General features: G+C 36.2%; 1 protein-coding gene across 2 annotated transcripts in view; it reads left to right on the top strand.

The window, feature by feature from the left end:
• The window catches only part of VPS8 (VPS8 subunit of CORVET complex), a 247,030-nt gene that overhangs the window by 79,541 nt on the left and 146,569 nt on the right, over positions 1–20,920 (top strand). For both annotated transcript variants that reach the window (XM_059391373.1, XM_059391372.1), the window contains exons 21-24: positions 5,376–5,422; positions 12,818–13,040; positions 16,393–16,482; positions 19,423–19,474. In XM_059391373.1, coding sequence (XP_059247356.1) covers positions 5,376–5,422; positions 12,818–13,040; positions 16,393–16,482; positions 19,423–19,474 — 412 coding nt within the window. The remainder of the gene's footprint in view (positions 1–5,375; positions 5,423–12,817; positions 13,041–16,392; positions 16,483–19,422; positions 19,475–20,920) is intronic.

Genomic DNA, 20,920 nt, shown 5'->3' with positions numbered 1-20,920 from the left:
AAAAAAAAAAAAAGTATCAAGGCCTTGGGTTTTCTTTGTAGGAAGGTTTTCAAACTACCAGTGCAAATTTTTAGGAGTTATATATTTCTTCTATATTGGGAAAAAATTGCTCGTGACATTTTAATTACCCTTTTTATGCCTGGAGAATCTATAGTGATGTCATCTTGTCATTCTTACTTGGTTAATTTCTAATTTAATTCCATTGTGGTCAGAAAACATACTTCATATGACTTGAATCTTTTTAAATTTGAAATTTGTTTTATGGCCTAAAATACATAATCTATCTTAGTGAATGTTCTGTGTACTTGAGAAAAATGTATCTTTTGATGCTTTTGGATGGAGTGTTCTAAATATATAAATTTATAGACTTATTTAAAGCTATCAATTCAATATGTATCACTTTCATTATTGTCTTCGTATGTAATCTTCAACTTTGGTATTCTTTCTTTGAAGAGTTTTAGAGAAGGTTTATTTTTAAGTGGAAAAGGTACCTTATTTTCTGATAGGTGATTGCTTTCTGGGTTTATTGTATCATGATCAGATAATGTTGTGTGTACTACCTTTGGGAGTTTATTTGGATTTTCTTTGTAGCCCAAGGTATGCAGTTTTCATTAGTGTTCAGTGAGCATTTGAAATAGAGTGCTTTGTGTGTTTTCACAGAGAATAGTTCAGTATCAGTCAGATTTTTTATAGATCTTTTAAATCCTTGCTCATTGTTCTCCACCTGATTTCTCATGGACAGTGAGAAGTAAAGTGCCTTTTGGATTGTGTTCTTTTCTCTATTTTTCCTTCCATCTTATGCTTTATGAATGTTAGCATTGTTAGCATTGTATAATTTAGTATGTACTATAGAGTAATTTAGCCTATAGAAATAGGAAGTTTATCTTCATTATGATTTATTTATTCATGTAATTGCCCTTTTAGCCTGAATTTTGCTTTATCTGATAGAAATATCACACCTTTGGTTTTTCTTTGCATGGTGTACTTTTGCCTACTCTTTTACTTTCACTCTTTCTGGATCACTTTGTATTTGTATTTGTTTACTACATAGACTTGGGGGGTTGCTTTTTTGAGATATCAGATTTTTGCTTTTCTCAGCAAAGATACTAAAAATTCTTAAGATTCTTAAGGGAGGTAAGCCAAATGTATTTTGTTTTTATATTTTCTCTATTTCTTATGTGTGCATGTACTTCTGATAATTGGGAATGTGTATTTAATTCTAATGATTACCTTTAGGATTATAGCTAAAAGTATAGTTCCCCATGCAGTGATTAAAAATTAGCATACCTTTTCTTTCTTTCACCTCCTTCATTACCACATTTTAACCATTATCTGAGTATTTGCTCTTGGACTGTTAAAACAGGCTTTTAATTCCAGTTTTAATTGTGAGCTTTAAAGGATATCTTTTGACTACCACCTTACAGATGAAGCCAGTGAATCTTTTCTACCTCCCACCTTCTTTCCTTTCTCCTCTCAGTTTGTCTTAATATAAACCTTTTACTCATCGTCAGAGGGTATCAGTTTGTTTTACTTTTGCTGTTAAATGTAGTTCGTGCTGATCACCATTGCTTTCGCTGTGGTCTCCCTGGCCATTTTGTAGTTGCTGAAGCTGTTTATGAAGAAAGGTTCGGGAAAACAATATTCTTTGAGTTGTTAAGTCTTCAGATTGTTGCACGCTAGCTTTTATGTTGAAAAACATTTTGGCTTTTCTTATGGATCTTGAAGATACTGCTCTCTGACATTCTGGCAATGAATACCACTGTGGGGGAAATAGTAAGCTTGGCACATGTTTTCCCCCCTTTCATAACTGACCTATCATTTCTTCTGGCTATTTCTTTACTACTTGTTGGAATCCAGTAACTTGACTGCACTGGGTCTCAGTGTAACCATTTTAAGGCCATTTTTTTCTGTAACATATGATGTGTTCTTTCAATATCTAAATTTAAGTCTTTCTCGCTGTTTTGCTGTTGTTGTTTTTGTGTTTTTTTTTTTTTTTTTACTTTCAGGAAAGTTTTCTTGAGTTGTATCTTGAACTGTTTGTTCAATTGCACCGCTGGAGTTTTCTTATTCAGGAATTCCAGTTGTACATATATTGATGTTTTCTTTTTCTTTTCCTCCCTCTTCCTCCCTTGACACTTTCCTTCCTCTTCTTTCTCTCCCTCCCTTCTCCTCACATACCACCAAGTACTGCCTTTACCACTCAGTTGTCTGCAAGCTGGATGTCACCGATCACTATACTTACTGTTTAATCAGGATCGTAAAACACCTACTTATTAAAGGTACCAATGATATTCAAATTTCTAAGTCCAATAAACACTTTCCAGATCTTATCCATCCTCAGTGCTGTATTAGAGTGACAATCACCTTTCCTTTTTGAAGGTTTGTATCCTTCAGCTATCTGTAACTGTGTGCCCTTCTGATTTGTATACCTTTGTGATTGGTCTTGAGTTGGATTTTGTTTCTATCTTCTGACCATAGTGTAGCTCTTAGTCTTAGTTCATTGTCCACTGGTTTCTAACTCTGTTTGTTATCCCAGGACAAGTTTATTCATATACATTGTTTCCTCTTATAACTTAGAAATCTATAATTCTTTTTTTTTTTTAACTGAAAAACATTTTTTTTTTTTAAAGTAATCTCTAACTTAGCATGGGGCTCAAACTCACAGCCCCGAGATCAAGAGTTGCATGCTCTCCTGACGGAATCAGCCCAGGCACTCCTAGAAATCTATAATTCTAAACCTGATGTTTTAGATTACTCAGTTTCTTATTATTCAGCATCTAAGTAAAGATGTTCCTAAAATCTGCCATAGTCCAAACTGCACTTAGTTTCTTTCTTCTAACACTTCTACCTATATTCCTTATTTCATTTTGTGACCTCTTCATTCAGCTGTCACTTAAGCTAGAAACTTGGGAGTTATCATAGACTCCTTCCTATCCCGTCCAGCCCACAACCAATCTGTCACCAAGCTCGGGTTTTCCTTTATAAATAGCTCTTAATTCTGTCTGCTGTGTTTTAGGTCTACCTTCACTACCCTAGTTTAGTCCCCATTTCACTTTAACTGCTGTAATAGCCTTATACCTTCAGTCTTGGTTTTCCAGATACTCCCATCATAAAATCACTATAGTGATCTGTGCTAAATGTATGAATCTCATGATTTCAGTCTTGATTTCTCTCTAGTAAGTGTATCCTTAGTACTTAGTACTACGCCAAGCACTTCTTTAATTTTTGCATTTGGTAATTTTAAATATATTTAATAATTTCTCATAATACTTGAACTTTTAAGAGGCTACCCCTGCTGTTTGTGGTTTCTGCTGATGTTTACTCATGGTGCATTATTTTGTCTGGTGCTTTAAAATTTTTTGTTTAGAGCACATTTTCAATAGGTCTTTATCAGTAGAACTTATTTTGCCTGTGTTAAGTACTGTCTCCAGAGAAATTTTGAATTTGTTTCTCTTTCAAGTGTCCCAAGAGTATCCTTTCTCAGAATCATCTTTTATGTTCCATTTTTTCCTTGACTTTTCCTGTCCTAAGGAGACCATGTAAATTCAAATCTCAAATCTACCTACAAACAGGATATTGATTATAGATTCTCACAGAGTACAGATTTACCCCCACTGAGTCCAGGCTAAGACAGAAAGTCTTTCTTGTCCTCTTCTTAGGTTTTTAGGCGGATCTCCCTCCCTAAGGATGTAGCTTTTCAAGAATCCTGGTTTTAGGAAGATATTTGTTTCGGTCTTTTAAGTTGCAAGCATCTAGGGCGCCTGGGTGGCTCAGTGGGTTAAGCCGCTGCCTTCGGCTCAGGTCATGATCTCAGGGTCCTGGGATCGAGTCCCGCATCGGGCTCTCTGCTCAGCAGGGAGCCTGCTTCCTCCTCTCTCTCTCTCTCTGCCTGCCTCTCTGCCTACTTGTGATCTCTCTCTGTCAAATAAATAAATAAAAATCTTTAAAAAAAAAAAAAAAAGTTGCAAGCATCTAAGGTCTCAGCTTTTTTCTGACATTAAAACCTAAGCTCTTAATGTGACCAACAAATGTATAAGACAATCTCAGTGACAGCTGAACATTTATTGCTTTGGTTTTCAGATCCCTTTTCATTTTTAGACTCGTATTGCCCTTACTTTCTTAGGAACTCAGCCATGTTTTGTAAGGAATTTTAATTAAATATCTAGGGAGATTTTTTTTCCCTCCAGATTATCTGGCCCACTGTATTCTCACACAGGGTTGACACTTGCTGTAACTCGAACACTTGTCACATAATTTTTCACATAACCTAACACTTTTCAATTATTTTAGTTCTGTTTTTGAAGACTCTAAATAAGATTTTAAATCTTGTTGTAAGAACTGTTGATGACTAAAGGAAGCAAACTGGTCATGTATAACCTCATAATTGTTTCAGGATTATAGGTCCTTCTAATACCTCTCTCAAATAGTAAGGGTTCCTTGGTTTTATTTGTTTTGTCAAACAAGTATTAGCATGTGGTATTCTCTTCTTCACATAGTGCCTTCTCCCCTGGTGGTATTTTTTCCCTGCCTAGAACTTAGGCCTTCTAGGATTTTATTATTATTATTATTATTTTTTAAGGAAACCATTTCCCTGCAGCCAGCAGAAAATGAAAGAGTACTACTGAAATCTAATGCTTGGTTACTTGACAACTTCCAGTAATAATAAGCTTCTGTTTCTCTTGAAAAAGGCCAAAATTATGGGTTGCCATTCACTGATACAAGTCTATACAAGATGAATTTAAAGCAATCAAAATGTTATGAAACTGAGAAGTTAAATCAACCTTAAAATAGCTGATTTGGAGGATTGTGACAAAATGCGGACAACCTTAATCACCTGAGCCACCAACAAGACCAACTGTATTCTGTTTTCAATCTGATGTATTTTCTTCACATTTTTTTCTTTTCCTTTGCAAATTTTCTTTAAAAGGTAGTGAGATAAATGCATAGTTTTCACCTAAAATTTGTTATGTTGTTGTAAACTCTTTGTAAATTTGTAATATCTACCTATTTGACTTCAATAGCAAATTTACTTAATGACGTTCCCATGTTATATATTTAATTTCCATGTCTTCCTCTCCTCCCTCTTCTTCTGTTGCTTCTGTTAGAGATTTGCAGTGAAAACCTTAATGCATTAAACACTTCTTTTCTTAAATGTATTTAGGATAAATTTCCAGCTTGAATTACTAGGTAAAAGTCTTTTCACATTTTTAAGACTTTTGACTCCTAGCGCCAAATTACTTAACAAAAGCATGGTATAAAGTTCTATTCTCTCAACAATTTACCAGTGTCTTAAGCAGACCACTTTGATTATGTCAGACCAATGGTCCATGGGACAGAGGTGTGGTGCTAATGCTTTCTTTATGGTTTCTCTTCAGGACATGGTGCCTGTCATTGTTGATTACTGCCTGTTGTTAGAGCGAAAGTAAGTATTCACTGCCTGCCAGATTCAATTATTTTGAACCCAGATTGCTTCTTGCTTATATTGTAATTTACTGTTATGAAGTCTATGAATTTGGATATGTTTTTTAAGAAAGTTTAATTTACAGAAATTTAATTAACAATTTTCAGTGCATTTATCTACTAAAACTAACTTTTCTAAAATAGATGCTGTGGGTGTATCATCTATGTGTTTGTGTGGCTGGATAGTGGAGGCAAACATAACTTACAGAAGAGCAATCCTACTAAAAGATCTTAAAAGTTAAAGTGTATGATTCATGTCCTGTATATATAGCCTCTTCAATGAGCTATCACTGAAACACAGTTTTACACACCACCCAAAAAAGGACAAAATTCAGAGTGCTTTTTCTGTTGGTTTTTAGAACCTTTTGTTGAAAAGATAGCTCTTGATTTGGCCTTGTGGGTTTAAATGGTAACTATACAAATTAACCGATCTCTGCTAGTTTACAGTTTTTTTCACACTTAAAATAATAATATCTCCTCTTTTGCGAAGAGCCGTAACAGCTTTTCGTAACTTGGTTTTCTCTTTACCCCACTTTTCATACTCCCTTCCTTGTTATTTATCTTTTAAAGCAGCTCAATAGTTTATGGATCAGTTTTACATATTTTCTTTAATCTTCATAATTGCTGTGTAAGGTAATGTTTTTCTCATTTCCTGATGAGGAATTTGAAATGTAGAGATGTATTGAATACTAGTAAGTACTGGAATCAGTCCAGATCTTCAAATTGACATAATTATGAGATAAAATAAAGTACTTAAGACTGAATTTGTTTAGATTAAGAAGGAATACGTTTGTAAAATGGATTATTTCTACCTAGAATGGTACCTGGCACAAAATAGCTATTCAGTACCTGATGGATGAATTAATGAAATAATTCTACCTCTTGGTCTGCGGGGTGACTTACAGTCGCTATTGTGGATAGGCGAATACTAATCTTACAGTGGTGTAGAGTTAAAATGGCCCCAGTAGTTGTAAGATGAAGGATGATATAGGGGAAATGAAAAAATGGGTTCTTTCAGAAATATTTTGTTTTGTTTCCAATATATCTCTGAAAGAGAAACTTTTCTTATTTATATGATTTGAAAAGGAAATATTTCCAGCTGTATGTAATAGTCTATGGACTGGCTGAGAATGCAATAATTACTTCATTAAATCATAGCATATAACCTAGAGGATAAGATCTGGTCTGGGTTTTTAACCAAATTAGGATCTATTTATTATTTCTTTGCTTTTATCGACTTCTTCCTTTCCATTTAATTTCCCTGACTCCTTAGCATGTTACTTTTCAGGCTGTGTCTGAAACAAATACAGTATCTGTTGTTGGAGATCTCAGAGAGAAACTCCAGCAGTTATAGTATATTCCTAATCTTTAAAGGAAGGAAGATCTCAAGGGTCCTTTTCCCAGCTCTTACCTTTCTCTCTCCTTCCTCCCACTCATACATACTAGGTACACTCAGACATGCCTACATCCAGGGATATTTTCCTGGGACTGTAGTGTAAATAGTATGACTTCCTCCTCTCTGGATTCCATTTTCAAAGGCTGAAGACCAGGGTGCCTGGGTCACTCAGTTGGTTAAGCATCTGCCTTCAGCTCAGGTTATGATCTAAGGGTCCTGGGATCAAGCCCTGTGTCAGGCTCCCTGCTCAGTGGGGAGTCTGCTTCTCCCTCTGGCTCTGCCCCTCCCCACATCATGCTCATGCTCCCACATTCTCTTTCTCTCTCAAACAAACAAACAAATAAATAAATAATCTCTTAACAAGAAAAGAGTGAAAGCTTCAATTGTGCATAACACAAATAAAATTTTACAAAATGTAATATAATACTCCGCTAATTTCAGGTTACTTCTTCCACTTCAAGGGTCCTCACTTAAATGCTCAATCCTAGCCCCTTAATGTTTTTTATCTTAATATCTTTTGATAGAGTACATTGTTTTTATAGTCACCCCTTTTACAGATACTGTTTCTTATGTGAGTCCAGTTATGAACACAATACACGTTCTGAACTGATTTTGACTGAGTAACGTATGAGTAACTATGATCACTGTTACTTTCTGTTACTTCCTAGAACCCCTATCCAGGAGTAACAGTAATTGAACTACTTTATATTCGTATTCCCATTTATACCTAAGAATTCTTTTGTAGTGTAAAATCCCTTTACTATGGCAGGAACCACATTTCTTTTTTTCTTTAAGGCATACTGACCAGTATGTTATAGACCTCTTTTTTTTTTTGGTTAAAATTTGATTTTATAGTCTTTTTGTGAATTGTTTAAAATCACAAATGACAGGAAATTCACTTGTACTTTTTGGAAGTTTTTCAAAGACTTTTGCGTGCATAATTTGATTTCTTTCACAATTTCCTTTCAGTTTGGTAGTGTGTATTTTCTTTTTAGTATAGACAAAAGATACATCTTAAGCTTTATGTAGGACATTTAATGATTTGTCATTTTGCCTATAAAATGGTAGGCATAATTTCAGTTTATTTTGAAAATAGGTCCAGAGTTTACTTGAACTATAATCATAATTTTGAACATTGTTTAAAAATAGGCTTTGTTTTGGGACGCCTGGGTGGCTCAGTGGGTTAAGCCGCTGCCTTCGGCTCAGGTCATGATCCCAGCGTCCTGGGATCGAGTCCCGCATCGGGCTCCTTGCTTGGCAGGGAGCCTGCTTCTCCCTCTGCCTCTGCCTGCCATTCTGTCTGCCTGGGCTCGCTCTCTCTCCCTCTCTCTCTGACAAATAAATAAATAAAATATTTAAAAAAATAGGCTTTTTTTTTAAATGTGAATTATATCTCAATAAAGCCCTAAGACAAAATAGGTGCTGTGTGATTTTGACCACTTTGAGCTTATATCACTGTAAACAGATATCCAAAAAGAAGATACCATTCAGATGACTTGAATTATGTATAAATCTGAACCAGAAATATTTTTGTTAAATCTAAAGTGAATCAGAAGTGACCTTTAATAGCGAGGGTGTTTATTTATTCTTGTTCAACATTAATATTATTGTTTGAGAAAGATCGTAATTATCAAGCGTGGTTGAGAAACTGGATGTTTTAGATCTGTTTTCTTTTCTTTTTTCTTTTTCTTTCTTTTTTTTTTTTTGTTTATAGATTTTATTTATTTATTTGACAGGCAGAATCACAAGTAGGTGGAGAGGCAGGCAGAGAGAGAGAGAGGAGGAAGCAGGCTCCCCGCTGAGCAGAGAGCCCGATGCGGGGCTCGATCCCAAGACCCTGGGATCATGACCCGAGCCGAAGGCAGAGGCTTCAACTCGCTGAGCCCTCCAGGCGCCCCTAGATCTGTTTTCTTGATAACTTCATGTTACTATTTTAAACATCAAAGCTAGGGAGAAAAGATGCTTTTTTATTTTATAACAGCTATATTGAAATATAATTCGGATGCCATAAAATGCACCCTTTCTAAAGTGTATAATTCAGTAGGTTTTTTTTTTTTTTTTAAGATTTTATTTATTTGACAGATCACAAATAGGCAGAGAGGCAGGCAGAGAGAGAGGAGGAAGCAGGCTCCCTGCCAAGCAGAGAGCCCAATGCGGGGCTGGATCCCAGGACCCTGGGATCATGACCCGAGCCGAAGGCAGAGGCTTTAACCCACTGAGCCACCCAGGAGCCCCTAATTCAGTAGTTTTTAGTAGATTCACAGAGTTGTACAACCATTACCAGAATTGAGTGCCTTTTTAAAGGAAAGCTTCACAAACTGTGGTACTTATGTCAGAGAATAGAGCATTTTGAACATAATTTCTTAGAATTTATTTTAACTTTGCCATTACTTTTATAAATAAGGAGAGCAACCCAGATCAACTTTGAGTTTATTAAGTCTTGCTCACATTGACAGGGGATTTATTTAACCAGCTCCGGTTATGTATGTCATTCAGACTGGCAAGTATTAAGGATTAATGCTCTTGCTCCCTTTCTGACAGTCTTGAGTTTGTACTTAAAATCAAAACTTACTTTTTAAGATTTTTAAAATTGCAAAATTGATAATGCACAAAGTGAGTTTGGCCATTTTCTCCTTCAATTTGATGTTATGAATGGTAAGCCCCAGAGAATGTCTTTAATATGAGCATAAACGTAAAGTGAAGTTATGTAGAAAGAAGACCTTTTTGGCTCTCAGTTACTCAGAATGGATTTTGTGTTACAGTGGCTGCAGGGTGGCTAAGTTTGAAGCGATAAACAGCAGTTTGAAGTTAGGACTTCAGGAAATCGAGTCAGCACCCTGGAGTATAATTCCTAAATATAGAAAGAAACACAAGAGCTAAACACTTGTTTTTTGTATGTACTTTTCTTTCTTCTTCCTTCCTTGATGATCTAATAAATATTCTCCCAAAATGATAACATGTTTTTGAATTTTATTTATTGATTTATTTATTTATTTGTTAAAGTAGGGATACCAATCGGAGTTGCTGACTTTTATTTTTCTTGCGTCTTTATTTATAGGCTCTGACTGGTTAACAAAGAAACATATAGTTTTGGCCATTAATCTTACTAGCATTACATGCTGCTGTTTGTTACAGGACTGCCTGCTTTGTCATCTTTTATGCTCTGTTTACTAAATTTCTCACTCTTTAATTTTCCTCCCTAGGGTTTTTGGTATTGAACTAAAATATATAATTATCTTCCCTAGCATGTTGTTTTTAACAACACATTACAGAGTGAAAGTGCTGGCAAATATGGCATTTTCTTTATATTCATTAGAGTTACTTTGTTACTCTTTATCTTTGTTGCAATAAAGTTTCATTAATCTCAGTTTCTTTTACTTGGTTAGTAATTGGTAATCACAAAAATGTGATGGACTATTGATTAAAATGAAACTTACATGAGGAATGTGTAACAGAGGGGAAAATGGATGTAAAAATTACATTTGTGGATACGAGGAAAAAATAAATGGATATGGATTTCCCTCCCAGGATATTGCATATACTGTTTATTGAAAAGTGGCATGTGCTTCTAGTGCATTTTTAGCCAATTCTCTTTACATCTGTCCCTTTCCAGGACTTCACATGAGGCAAGGATCCAGTCCTGCTCCTTCCAGATTCTTTCTTCACCTTTTTTGTGGACTTTAGGATAGACTGAACCTGCAGAGGAACCAGCTACCACTTTTCACAAGTGACATGATGCACATATAAGGAGATAACACATTTAGTAAAAAATAAACAGTCTTAACAGATAAATAGAATTAGCCTAGTTCTTTTCTTTTTTTTAACAATTTATTTATTCCTTTGAGAGAGAGATAGCACACGTGTGAGTTGTGGGGGAGGAGCAGAAGGAGAGAATCTTTAAGCAGACTCCCTTCTGAGCACAGAGCCCCAACAGGGACTCAATCTCAGGACCTAGAAGGCCATGACCTGAGCACAATCCAAGAGACGGATGCTCAACGAACTGAGGCACCCAGGAGACTGAGCACTTGTTTTTTCTTAAACAACAAAAGGGAATGAATGAATTGGGCAAATGATAATAAAGTAGTACAATGTATGAATGGGAACATGGAGAACATTGAGTTTTGCCAGTCATCAGAGAATTAAGAATAGTGTTATTTAATTTGTACTTTTTCAAAAAAAGATTTTATTTATTTGACAGAGAGAGAGCACAAGCAAGGGGAGCTCCAGAGGGAGAGGGAGAAGCAGTCTCCCTGCTGAGCAGGAAGCCTGATCCCAGGATCCTGAGATCCTGACCTGAGTCAAAGTCAGACACTTAACCTGCTGAGCCAGCCAGGTGCCCCTCATTTACACTTATTAAATTATCTGGTAGAAAAACCAAACGTAATTGTTGATGAAACTGTACTACATTGCTGGTGGCAATATAAATTGGTGCTGTGAAACTGTTTGAAGATGATTTAGCAATACATTTTGAATTGCCACAGAATTTTTCACATCTTTTGACTTAAAGTGAATTTCTAGAAGTAGAATGAGGAATTAAGTCCCCCAAATGGGAAAGACTAGGTGATGTTCATTGTGGCATCACTCATGACAGTAAAACACTGGAAGTAAGTGATATATCCAACACTTCAGGAATACTTAAGTAAATCCCGAAGTGTTAGTTTGGTGAAACATTTTGAGTTAGACAAAATGGTAAGTTTAACAGTAGGTAGTAGGTAGTATCTTAGAATGGTGCTTCTTACATAATGTTGCAGAAAGCAGAATTTGGAATTCTCGGATGAGTATAAAATTATTTATGGACTATTTGTAAAAGAAATATGGAATAAATATAACAGTTATTGAGTATGGGGCATTTAGATTAATTTAAAAATTTGTTTCTGCAATAAGATAGATTCTAGATATATTTTTTTTAAATTAACATTTTCTCCCTCTTCATCAGTAATCACTATCCAAACCCTTTGGGAAACAAGGGATAAGAACTAGGTAAAGAGGGGCGCATGGGTGGCTCAGTAGGTTAAGCCGCTGCCTTCGGCTCAGGTCATGATCTCAGGGTCTTGGGATGGAGCCCCGCATCGGGCTCTCTGCTCAGGAGGGAACCTGCTTCCTTCTCTCTCTCTCTCTCTCTGCCTGCCTCTCTGCCTACTTGTGATCTCTCTCTCTCTCTGTCAAATAAATAAATAAATAAATAAAATCCTTAAAAAAAAAAAAGAACTAGGTAAAGAAATATATTGACTTTGGAGATCAGTTGGGAATATTTAGGTATCAGGAAAGAAGAAAGGATAAATTAGGAATAGTCCTTTTTTTTTTTTTTTTTAAAGTAATCTTTACCCAAGATCAAGAGTTACATGCTGTACTGACTGAGTCAGCTAGGTATCCCTGGAATAGGTCTTTTTCATATTTTTTCTACTTTGTCATGTTCACTATACTACCCACTGACATCACCATTGTCTTTAAGAAGCAGTGTGGGGTACCTGGGTGACTCAGTGGGTTAATAAGCCTCTGCCTTTGGCTTAGGTCATGATCTCAGGTCCTGGAATCGAGCCCCACATCAGGCTCTCGAGAAGCTCAGCAGGGAGCCTGCTTCCTCCTCTCTCTCTGCCTGCCTGTCTGCCTACTTGTGATCTCTCTCTCTCTCTCTCAAATAAAATCTTAAAAAAGAAGAAGAAGCAGTGTGCCATAATAGACTCAACAGAGGATTTAGGTCAGAAGGCTGAGTTGAGATTCTGATTCTATCACTTGTTGGCTATGCGACCTTCTGCAAGTAATTTATTCAGCTTTTCTTGGTTGTAAAAATTCATTAAGATACTACATATAAAATGTTTTTCACAATATAAAGCTCTATGCTAGTATTGTTACTGTTTTTGTTAAACTTGTCAATTGAAATAGGAAAAAGGAGAAACAGCAGACTGAATTTAGTGAATGCTCAGAATATTCCAAAAAGTGTTTTTTCTTTTTCTTTTACAGGGATCTTTTATTTAGCCAAATGTATGACAAACTAAGTGAGAATTCAGTGGCCAAAGGAGTGTTTTTGGAGTGCCTTGAGCCATATATTTTAAGTGATAAATTGGTGGGGATGACCCCACAGGTAATGAAAGACTTGATTGTTCACTTTCAAGATAAAAAGTTAATGGAAAATGTGGAAGCCCTCATTGTACATATGGATATCACCAGCCTAGATATTCAGCAGGTGAGTTTATAGAAAAATCACTAATATACAGAATATACACCATTCCTTTATTGATTATACTTGTCTGACTGATTGGGCCCCACTGTCCCTTCCATCAACCCCATTTATTTACTGAGCACTTTTGGTAAGGTGTCTCTTAAACTTGTATTTGTCAATATATTTCTTATGATTGTTCCTTAATGAAAACAGGATTATGAACTCCTGCGAGTCAAGAGTCTTCTATTCCTTTGACATCCCCCACAGCACCTGGCATAAAGTTACATTTGGTAGTTGTTCGGTAGATGCTTCCTGACTGACCCTTCTTCATCCATTTGTTTGTTCACTGGTACAGTTTTCACCTGCAAGTGAATTTTAACTCTGAGTACTCTTGTGTGAATAAGGAGTATTTTTACTTCTCAGAGTACGATGCCATTTTTCAAAAAGCTACTTTTTGTGTCCAGAGTTGATAACTTTCATGCATTGAGTTTTGAAATGCACGATATAGTATAAGAAGCAAATTACAGGATGTCTTGGCTTGATCAGCCAGCCCATTGTTTGTAAACATACCTCCAATCTGTCTGAGGTCTCCACAATAGGTTTCTTTGGTCTTTAACTGAGGAGCAGTATATACTTTGCCTTAGACATTTCACTCTTAACGCTTGACATTTCACTCTTAACGCTTGAGTTCCGTATTAGTCCTAGTAATGTGCATGCTCCTCCTCCAGAGGCTCAGAGGTGCAAAGATGCTAATAAGTAAGCCCTGTTGAGCTAAAATATGGATGACTTAAAAGATTTTAGGAAGACCAAAAGTAGTAGTTTGTTGTTGTTGTTGTTGTTGTTGTTGTTGTTTTAATGTGCAAATTCACATAAAGTAAACAGCTTGGAGAAATGGTTCTTGTTTTCTTCTTGGAAGCTCTTTATGAATGGCTGTGAGTTTGCAAAGTAAAGGCGGATCCTCTTTTATGTATTCCTTTCTGCTGTATGGGTAATTTGACATAGTTTTCATGTCAAGTAATAGTTCCAGTGATTTGAGAGCATGCTGTCCATCTAGTTTTATTTACCTATCACCCATCACCAGTATAAGAGAAATTTCTCATTTCTTGTCTTCTCAATATTTTTAGCTTTCCCCCAACATTATGTAACTATTCTGTAATCTTTTTTTTTTTTTTTTTTTTTTTGTTAAAACAATTTAAAAAATCTTCTTTTCAGTTTCCTTTCTCTCCATAGAAGGCTTTCTTCCCTGTGGGTTACTGCCCGATGTCACGCTTTCCAGTCACAGCCAGAAGTCTTGAAAGCATTGTTTAGGTTGTACTTCCATTTTTCCACATCCCAATAACTTTCCAGGCTTGCTTTCGGTGGAGTCAGCAATGCCCTCCATGTCCACTATATCAAATCTAATTTTTCACATTTTACTAATTCTTTCTGTAGCATTTGTTTGTTAATTCAAGAAGCGTTGATTGTCAGGTTCCAAGGGGCTTCAGTGACCCTAGTGGACAAAACTTACCCTCTCAGAGGCTTACATTTTAGCCCAAAAGTTTGAGAGTAAACAGATAAGGCAGAAGTATTAAAAAAAAAAGTGATGTTAAAAGTCAGGCAGTATATAGAAAGAGAATGTGAGACTATCTTAGATTGCTTAACTGCAGAAAATCTTCCTGAGGAGGTAACATTGAGTCTGAAATCCAAATGACAAGAAGAAATCAGTAATGCAGAGAGATCTTGGACAAGATTGTTCCAGGTAAAAGCAACAACTAATGCAAAAAATAAAAAATAAATGCCTTGAATGTTAACATTACAGATAAAAGGCAAACAGGTTGGGAGCTTGCTTGAAAGAGAGATTTAGACCTATCAGAGCAAGGTATAGCTTTTCCCATTTTATTCTGGGAATTTAAGGATGATACTTAGTTTTTTGGTGTGAGATAAATGTGGATAGTGATTCCTCTAAGAAGATTGGAAGACTGGGTAAGTCTAAGTTTGAGAGACAAAATCAGGAGTTCTGTTTTGCCATTTTATTTACACATTCAGGTAAAGATATCAAATAAGTGGTTGGATGTATGAGTCAGAGGGGATGTAAATATGTTAGTCATCAGTAGAGATGTATGAACACTGCTCTGGCTGAGAGAGGGTAGTGAGACGAGAGAAGAGGGCCCAGAGTATGCTTTAGTCTACAAAGACACTCCCATGACCCTTTGCTTCTGTTTTTCCTCTTAATTCTCTTGCTGCTCCTTATTCTCCTTTGCCACCCTCTCCTCGTCTGCTTCAGCCCTCTTCCCTCTACGCTGTAGTATAATATAGCCTTCATAGGAGCGGGATATAGGGTACACTGCAAATCGTCACTGTTCCTCTTCTAAATAGTTTCTGAAATTAATTTCTCTCCAGCTTTAAACACTTCAAGCTTCTTGCTGCCTTGAGACTTTCATCTTTACTGCTTCAGCCTGCATAGTCCTTAGATTCCATCTCTGCTTTTGGCTTATATATAGTGCATTCTTTTGGCCCTTGCTTAAATATTGCTTCCTCAGGGGTGACTTGAATACTCCATTATACCAAATCCGGTTCCTTTGTAACACATCGCATTTGTAAATGAATTAAATGTGTAATTGAGTATCTCCCCCAGTTGGAGCTCACACCATTTTGTGCCCCTCCCTTCTTTTGGTTAGTGTCAAGATAAACAGTAATTCTGTAAGGGTATAGACCAAGTCTGGGTTTGTTTGATGCTAGCAGGGGGCCTGAATATAGATGTTCAGTAAATAATTTGTAGAGCTATTGACCAAGGATAAAATGAATATGGAAAAGGGGTGGATAGAGAAAAAAAATAGACATTGGGAATGTTTAAAAGTAGCAATTGTATAATTAAAAGTAATATTGAACTCCAACAACTCTAACCCTGGCATTGTGTTTGAGTACTGTTCCGCCTTGAACAACACGATTTTGAACAACACAGGTCTGTTCATATGTGGATTTCTTTCAATAAATACAGCACAGTAGTGTGAATATATTTCCTCTTTCTTATGATTTTCTCAATAACATTTTCTTTGTCCTACTTTATAGTAAGAAAACAGAATATAATACATGTAATGTATGAAATAGATGTTGCTCGACTGTTAATCATTAAGACTGCTGGGCAGCTGTAGGCTATTAGTAGTTGGGTTTTGGAGGAGTCAAAAGTGATATATGGATTTTTGACTGTGCAGGAGTTGGGCGGGATCAGCACCCCTAACCTCCATGTTGTTCAAGGGTCAACTGTACTTCAGTTTTTTTCAGAGAAGGACTAAGAAAAATTAGGGAAGAGTACTTGTTTTTCTCCACTGTTAAAGCTCTAAGGAAAATAATTGGTGAGACCGAATTGTATGGAATAAGCAACTCTTCTTTTTTACAGGTAGTTCTCATGTGTTGGGAAAATCGTCTGTATGATGCTATGATCTATGTCTACAACAGAGGCATGAATGAATTTATTAGTCCAATGGAGGTAAGATACTTCCAAATTTGGACACATGTTTAATACTGTCTGTTAATGGCTTTTTCCTGTTATCCATTTCCTTTGAATGATTTCTATTTTCATCCAGTTGCTTAATTTCTTGTAGATTTATTATTAGACCTGCACCCATTTTAGCTTGGGACTTTAAGTACCCTTTAATTTCACACCTTCTGCCATTGCTTTCTTTTTTATCTGCATAAGTAGGTATTTAAATCCCAGGGAACAAATAGAATTAAAGGTAATGCTTGCCTGTTAGACTTTAGTTGTTATTGTTGTTGTTTTTTAAGATTTTTGATATTATATGTTTTCCAAAAAGTATAAGGAATTTAGTTTATATACTTATTGTTTGTGGTAAATGTACTATTGAGAAATACTCTTTGTAGATACATTGTGCTGGAGGAAGGTCCTGATAACGGTGAAAGATCATTCTTTGTTAATTGCTGATTTGTTGCTTTTCCCAGTTCAGTGTTTACAGCATGCATCAGAATTTATTCTCCTTACCACTAAAAAGCATTTGGGCTTATTTTAAAAAGAACCAAATGCCATATCCATCTCGTTATTTGCCTTAAATTGAGGACAGAATTGTAGATAATGGATTGTGGATTTATATAGTACCTTGCCAGCCCATTGTTTTGTTACAATGACTAACCTGGCTCATCTGCGGAAGGCATCCAAGCAACTTTTTTTTGTTTTGCATATTTAATGGCCATCAAAACTGTCTTCCATATTACAAAGCCAAGGCTTTCTTAAATACACTTGACTGGGTAGGTGAATATCACTCTAATTCAGTACTCTTCCAGTTTTGGTTGCACCTCTCTTCTCTTGGTCAGTTTCCAGAATGAGTGCCACAGCCCTTTTCCCCTGGTTTTGACTTTGATTGTGTGTCTAGTAAGTATTACTTACACTACCACCTCTCAGCTGCTTCCCCATCAAAGTCCAGTACTTCCCTGGAAAGAGAGGTCGGCTGCATCCTCAGTGAGGCCCAGGACCTCTCTGCACATAAAAAATATTTTCTGTCTCACTGCTAAACCACAATTTAGGAAGAATTAATGCAATTTCTGTGAGATGCACCCATTAGATGGTCCACTGAGGGAAAGTCCCGAGAAATTCCTAAAGAATCCGGGGAGATCCATGGGAGGACAAAGGGTCCCCACATGGGCCACCAAATATGAGGCATCTCAATTATGGGGGTCTCCTGATCAGATGGGGGCAGCCACAAAATGTAGGGTTACTCTGCTTGGATGGGGGCCTGTGGTGTGGCGTCTGAGGCAAAAGACTTCACCTAAGAAAAAACAAAAGAGATAAAAGTTTATTAAATACACTGCAAGGGAGTGGCAGGCAAAGGAGAGACTGCAACAATGTAATGGTGAGGGGCCACAGTTATATGGGTATGTTTGGAGTTTCTCTTTTTTGGTAACCTTAGGAACTGTGCCTTGTAATTGGTCAGTTAGGGCTGGTGGCTGTTTCAAGGAGGGTCACTTAATGAGACTGTGTGCACCACCTGTTTGCATTCTGCTCAGTAGGAGCTGTGGGCCCTTTGACCTTGATCGGATTTCCATTGCTTAAGCCTGTTGCCCAAAAGTGGCCTCTACAATTTCTAGTTTGTCTCAAAATAATCCTTAGAAACAGATTCTGATTCAATACATTCTATGGTGATAAAAATGATCGCGTGGTTTTTGTTATAGGGCTTTTAAAGTTTTAGTTTGGTGTGTGTGTTTCATTCTTCAAAGTCTGGTTTGCATTTATACCTATACATCTCAGATGGACTGCTGAGCTCTTAAGGGTGACTTGTTTTGTGTTAAGAGAAGTTTTCAAGTTTGATGATTTTCTGAAAGTGCTTGGTATTTGTTATTAAATAATGATTTGGATAGGTTAGCTAGGAATGGGAGGTTAATCCGGGCACTCTGTGATTCCTTTTTTATAATTTTTTGCCCACAGGGAAATCACTTGTCCATGTTTAGTTACTTTTGTACTTAAAGAGGTCTAAATTAAAAGGTGCCCTGCCTCTTGGATATTTTCTAGGTTTTCTAGAATGACAGTGTCATCACATTTAAGATGACGACCACAGTCTGAAATCTTTCCTTAGTTCTAGCTTTGGCTCCTTCTGAGATAAAAGTAGTGCCTTGTGTTCAGAGGGGAAACTTTACCTCTAGCAATTTAGATCCCAGAGGTGGAGGGAGGGCTGAGAATTAACCGACCAAAGACAGCAGAAAAGATAGTTTATTCACACAAGTACTAGGAGCACTTAGTAAAGGGTACTTTACTGTATAGCCGGAACTAAAGCTACCAGTTTAAGTTTAACAAAATGTGGGGAAGCAGGGAGGGACTTAGGGTTTCCCTGGGAAAGAAAATAGGGATTGGTTTTGGGGGCTCTTTGATGCTACTAAACAGTATAATTTGCATTTCCCAGTGTTAAGGGTCTGTCCTCTCCCAAACAGGGAACTCCCTTTGAGGAAGGCCAATGTAGTTTTGTTGTCAATTTTACCATTTCCAGAGATTGTATTTTAGTTTAAATATTGTTTCCTTTTGTGTCTACTGTTGTTCAGATGTTTTCATTTTAAAGTAATCTTCATTACCATTTTGGTAGGCTATTAGTCCTTTCACTTTCTTACTATTTTTTTAAAATAAAGCATTTTGAATAACCTAGGGATATTTTATATCAGAAATTACAATCCTAACAAAGACCTTCATCTAACTGGTATTTATTAAATAGTTTCTTTGAGTGAGGAATATGAGACCAGTTGTTTCCCCAGTGATCCTTCGATAATAGTTCATGGCCACATTACAAGTTTTTATACATAATCTCAATAGCAAATACCTAATTCAGTCAGAGAAAGGTGATTAATAGTATAAGATTCTTGATTATGTTTTTGAAAATGTAATTCTTTTTTGAAAATGATGGTGATTGTTTTCTTCTTAATTTTAATGCAGAAACTTTTCAGAGTCATTGCTCCTCCTTTGAATGCAGGAAGGACGCTAACAGGTATTAATTTTCTAAGTCTTTTTTCCTCCTTTTTATATTTTAAGATATTTAAATTTCATGAAATTGGCCAATTTAATGTATACAGTTATGAATTTTAATAATCTTATATAATCATATAACCACCGCCTTAATCAAACTATAAAAAGAGCTAAAGTTCCTTCACACTGAAGTTTCCCAGGGGATGGACATTTGACTTGCTTCCAACTTAGAGCTGTTCTTTTTTTTTTTTTTTTAATGATTTTATTTATTTATTTGACAGACAGAGATCACAAGTAGGCAGAGAGGCAGGCAGAGGGGGTGGGGAGCAGGACCCTGGGACCATGACCTGAGCCAAAAGCAGAGGCTTTAACCCACTGAGCCACGCAGGCACCCTTAGGGCTGTTCTAAGTAATGTTGCTACATGTGTGAACAAGTTTTGTTTCTAATTAAACTTAGGAGAAAATTATAGAGTTGCATGCAGTTGTAAGAAATGGCACAATAGATCATGTATACTCTTTACCCAGTTTCTCGCAGTGATAACATCTTGCAAAACTAAAGCATAGTATCACAATTGGATATTCACATTGATAAAGTTGAGATACAAAACAGGTACTATGGTAATAACCATAGTATGCTTTATATTGCCTTTATCCTCCATCACTGACCCTTAGCTATGAATATGTTTCTGTGTGGACATATGTGTTTATTTTTCTTGGCCAAGTATCTAAGAGTGGAATGGAGAGACTATATTGTAAATACATGGTTTGCTTTCTAAGGTACTGCTACTTGGTTTTTCAAAATGACTGTAACATTTTGCATTTCTATCAGCAATATATGAGACTTCCAGTTGTTCCATATCCTTGCAAGCACTTGGTACTGTCAGTCTATAACTCTGAAAAATTTTAGCCATTCTGGTGGGTGTGTAATGGTTATCTCGTGATTTTAATTTTTATTTCCACAGTGGTTAGTGATGTTGAATATCTTTTCATGAGCTCTTGTGCCGCACCCCCCACCCTCCACCTTGTATGTATGTATTTTTAATCAGTTAACTCTTTTTGGAATTAGGGAGGAGGTATTCCTGGGCTTCATATTAGTGGGTTGTAAAAATTCCAAGTGAAAGAGCCTTTGAGTTCTTTATGTAGTCTGGAAATGAGCTCTTTTTCAAGATTAGTTTTGCAGAATTTTTCTCCCAGTCTGTTGCTTAGCTTTTCATTTTTCTTAACCGTGTTTTTTGTAGAACAACAGTTTTTAATCTTCATTAAGTTTACTTTATTCATTTTTTCTTTTGTAGTTTTGGACTTTTGGTGTTTAAGAAATCTTTGTCCAATTCAGTGTCATAAAGATTTTCTCCTCTGGTTTTTTTTTTCTATAAATTTAATAGTTTCAGCACTTATATTTAGGTCTGTAATCCATTTTGAGTTAACTTAATTTTCCTATGGGATGCAAGGTAACGTTCAAGGAATTTTT

The sequence above is a fragment of the Mustela nigripes genome, chromosome 2 (genome assembly GCF_022355385.1).
Source record: "Mustela nigripes isolate SB6536 chromosome 2, MUSNIG.SB6536, whole genome shotgun sequence".
In the NCBI taxonomy this organism is placed as follows: domain Eukaryota; kingdom Metazoa; phylum Chordata; class Mammalia; order Carnivora; family Mustelidae; genus Mustela; species Mustela nigripes.
This window is presented reverse-complemented; position numbering and strand designations above follow the sequence as displayed.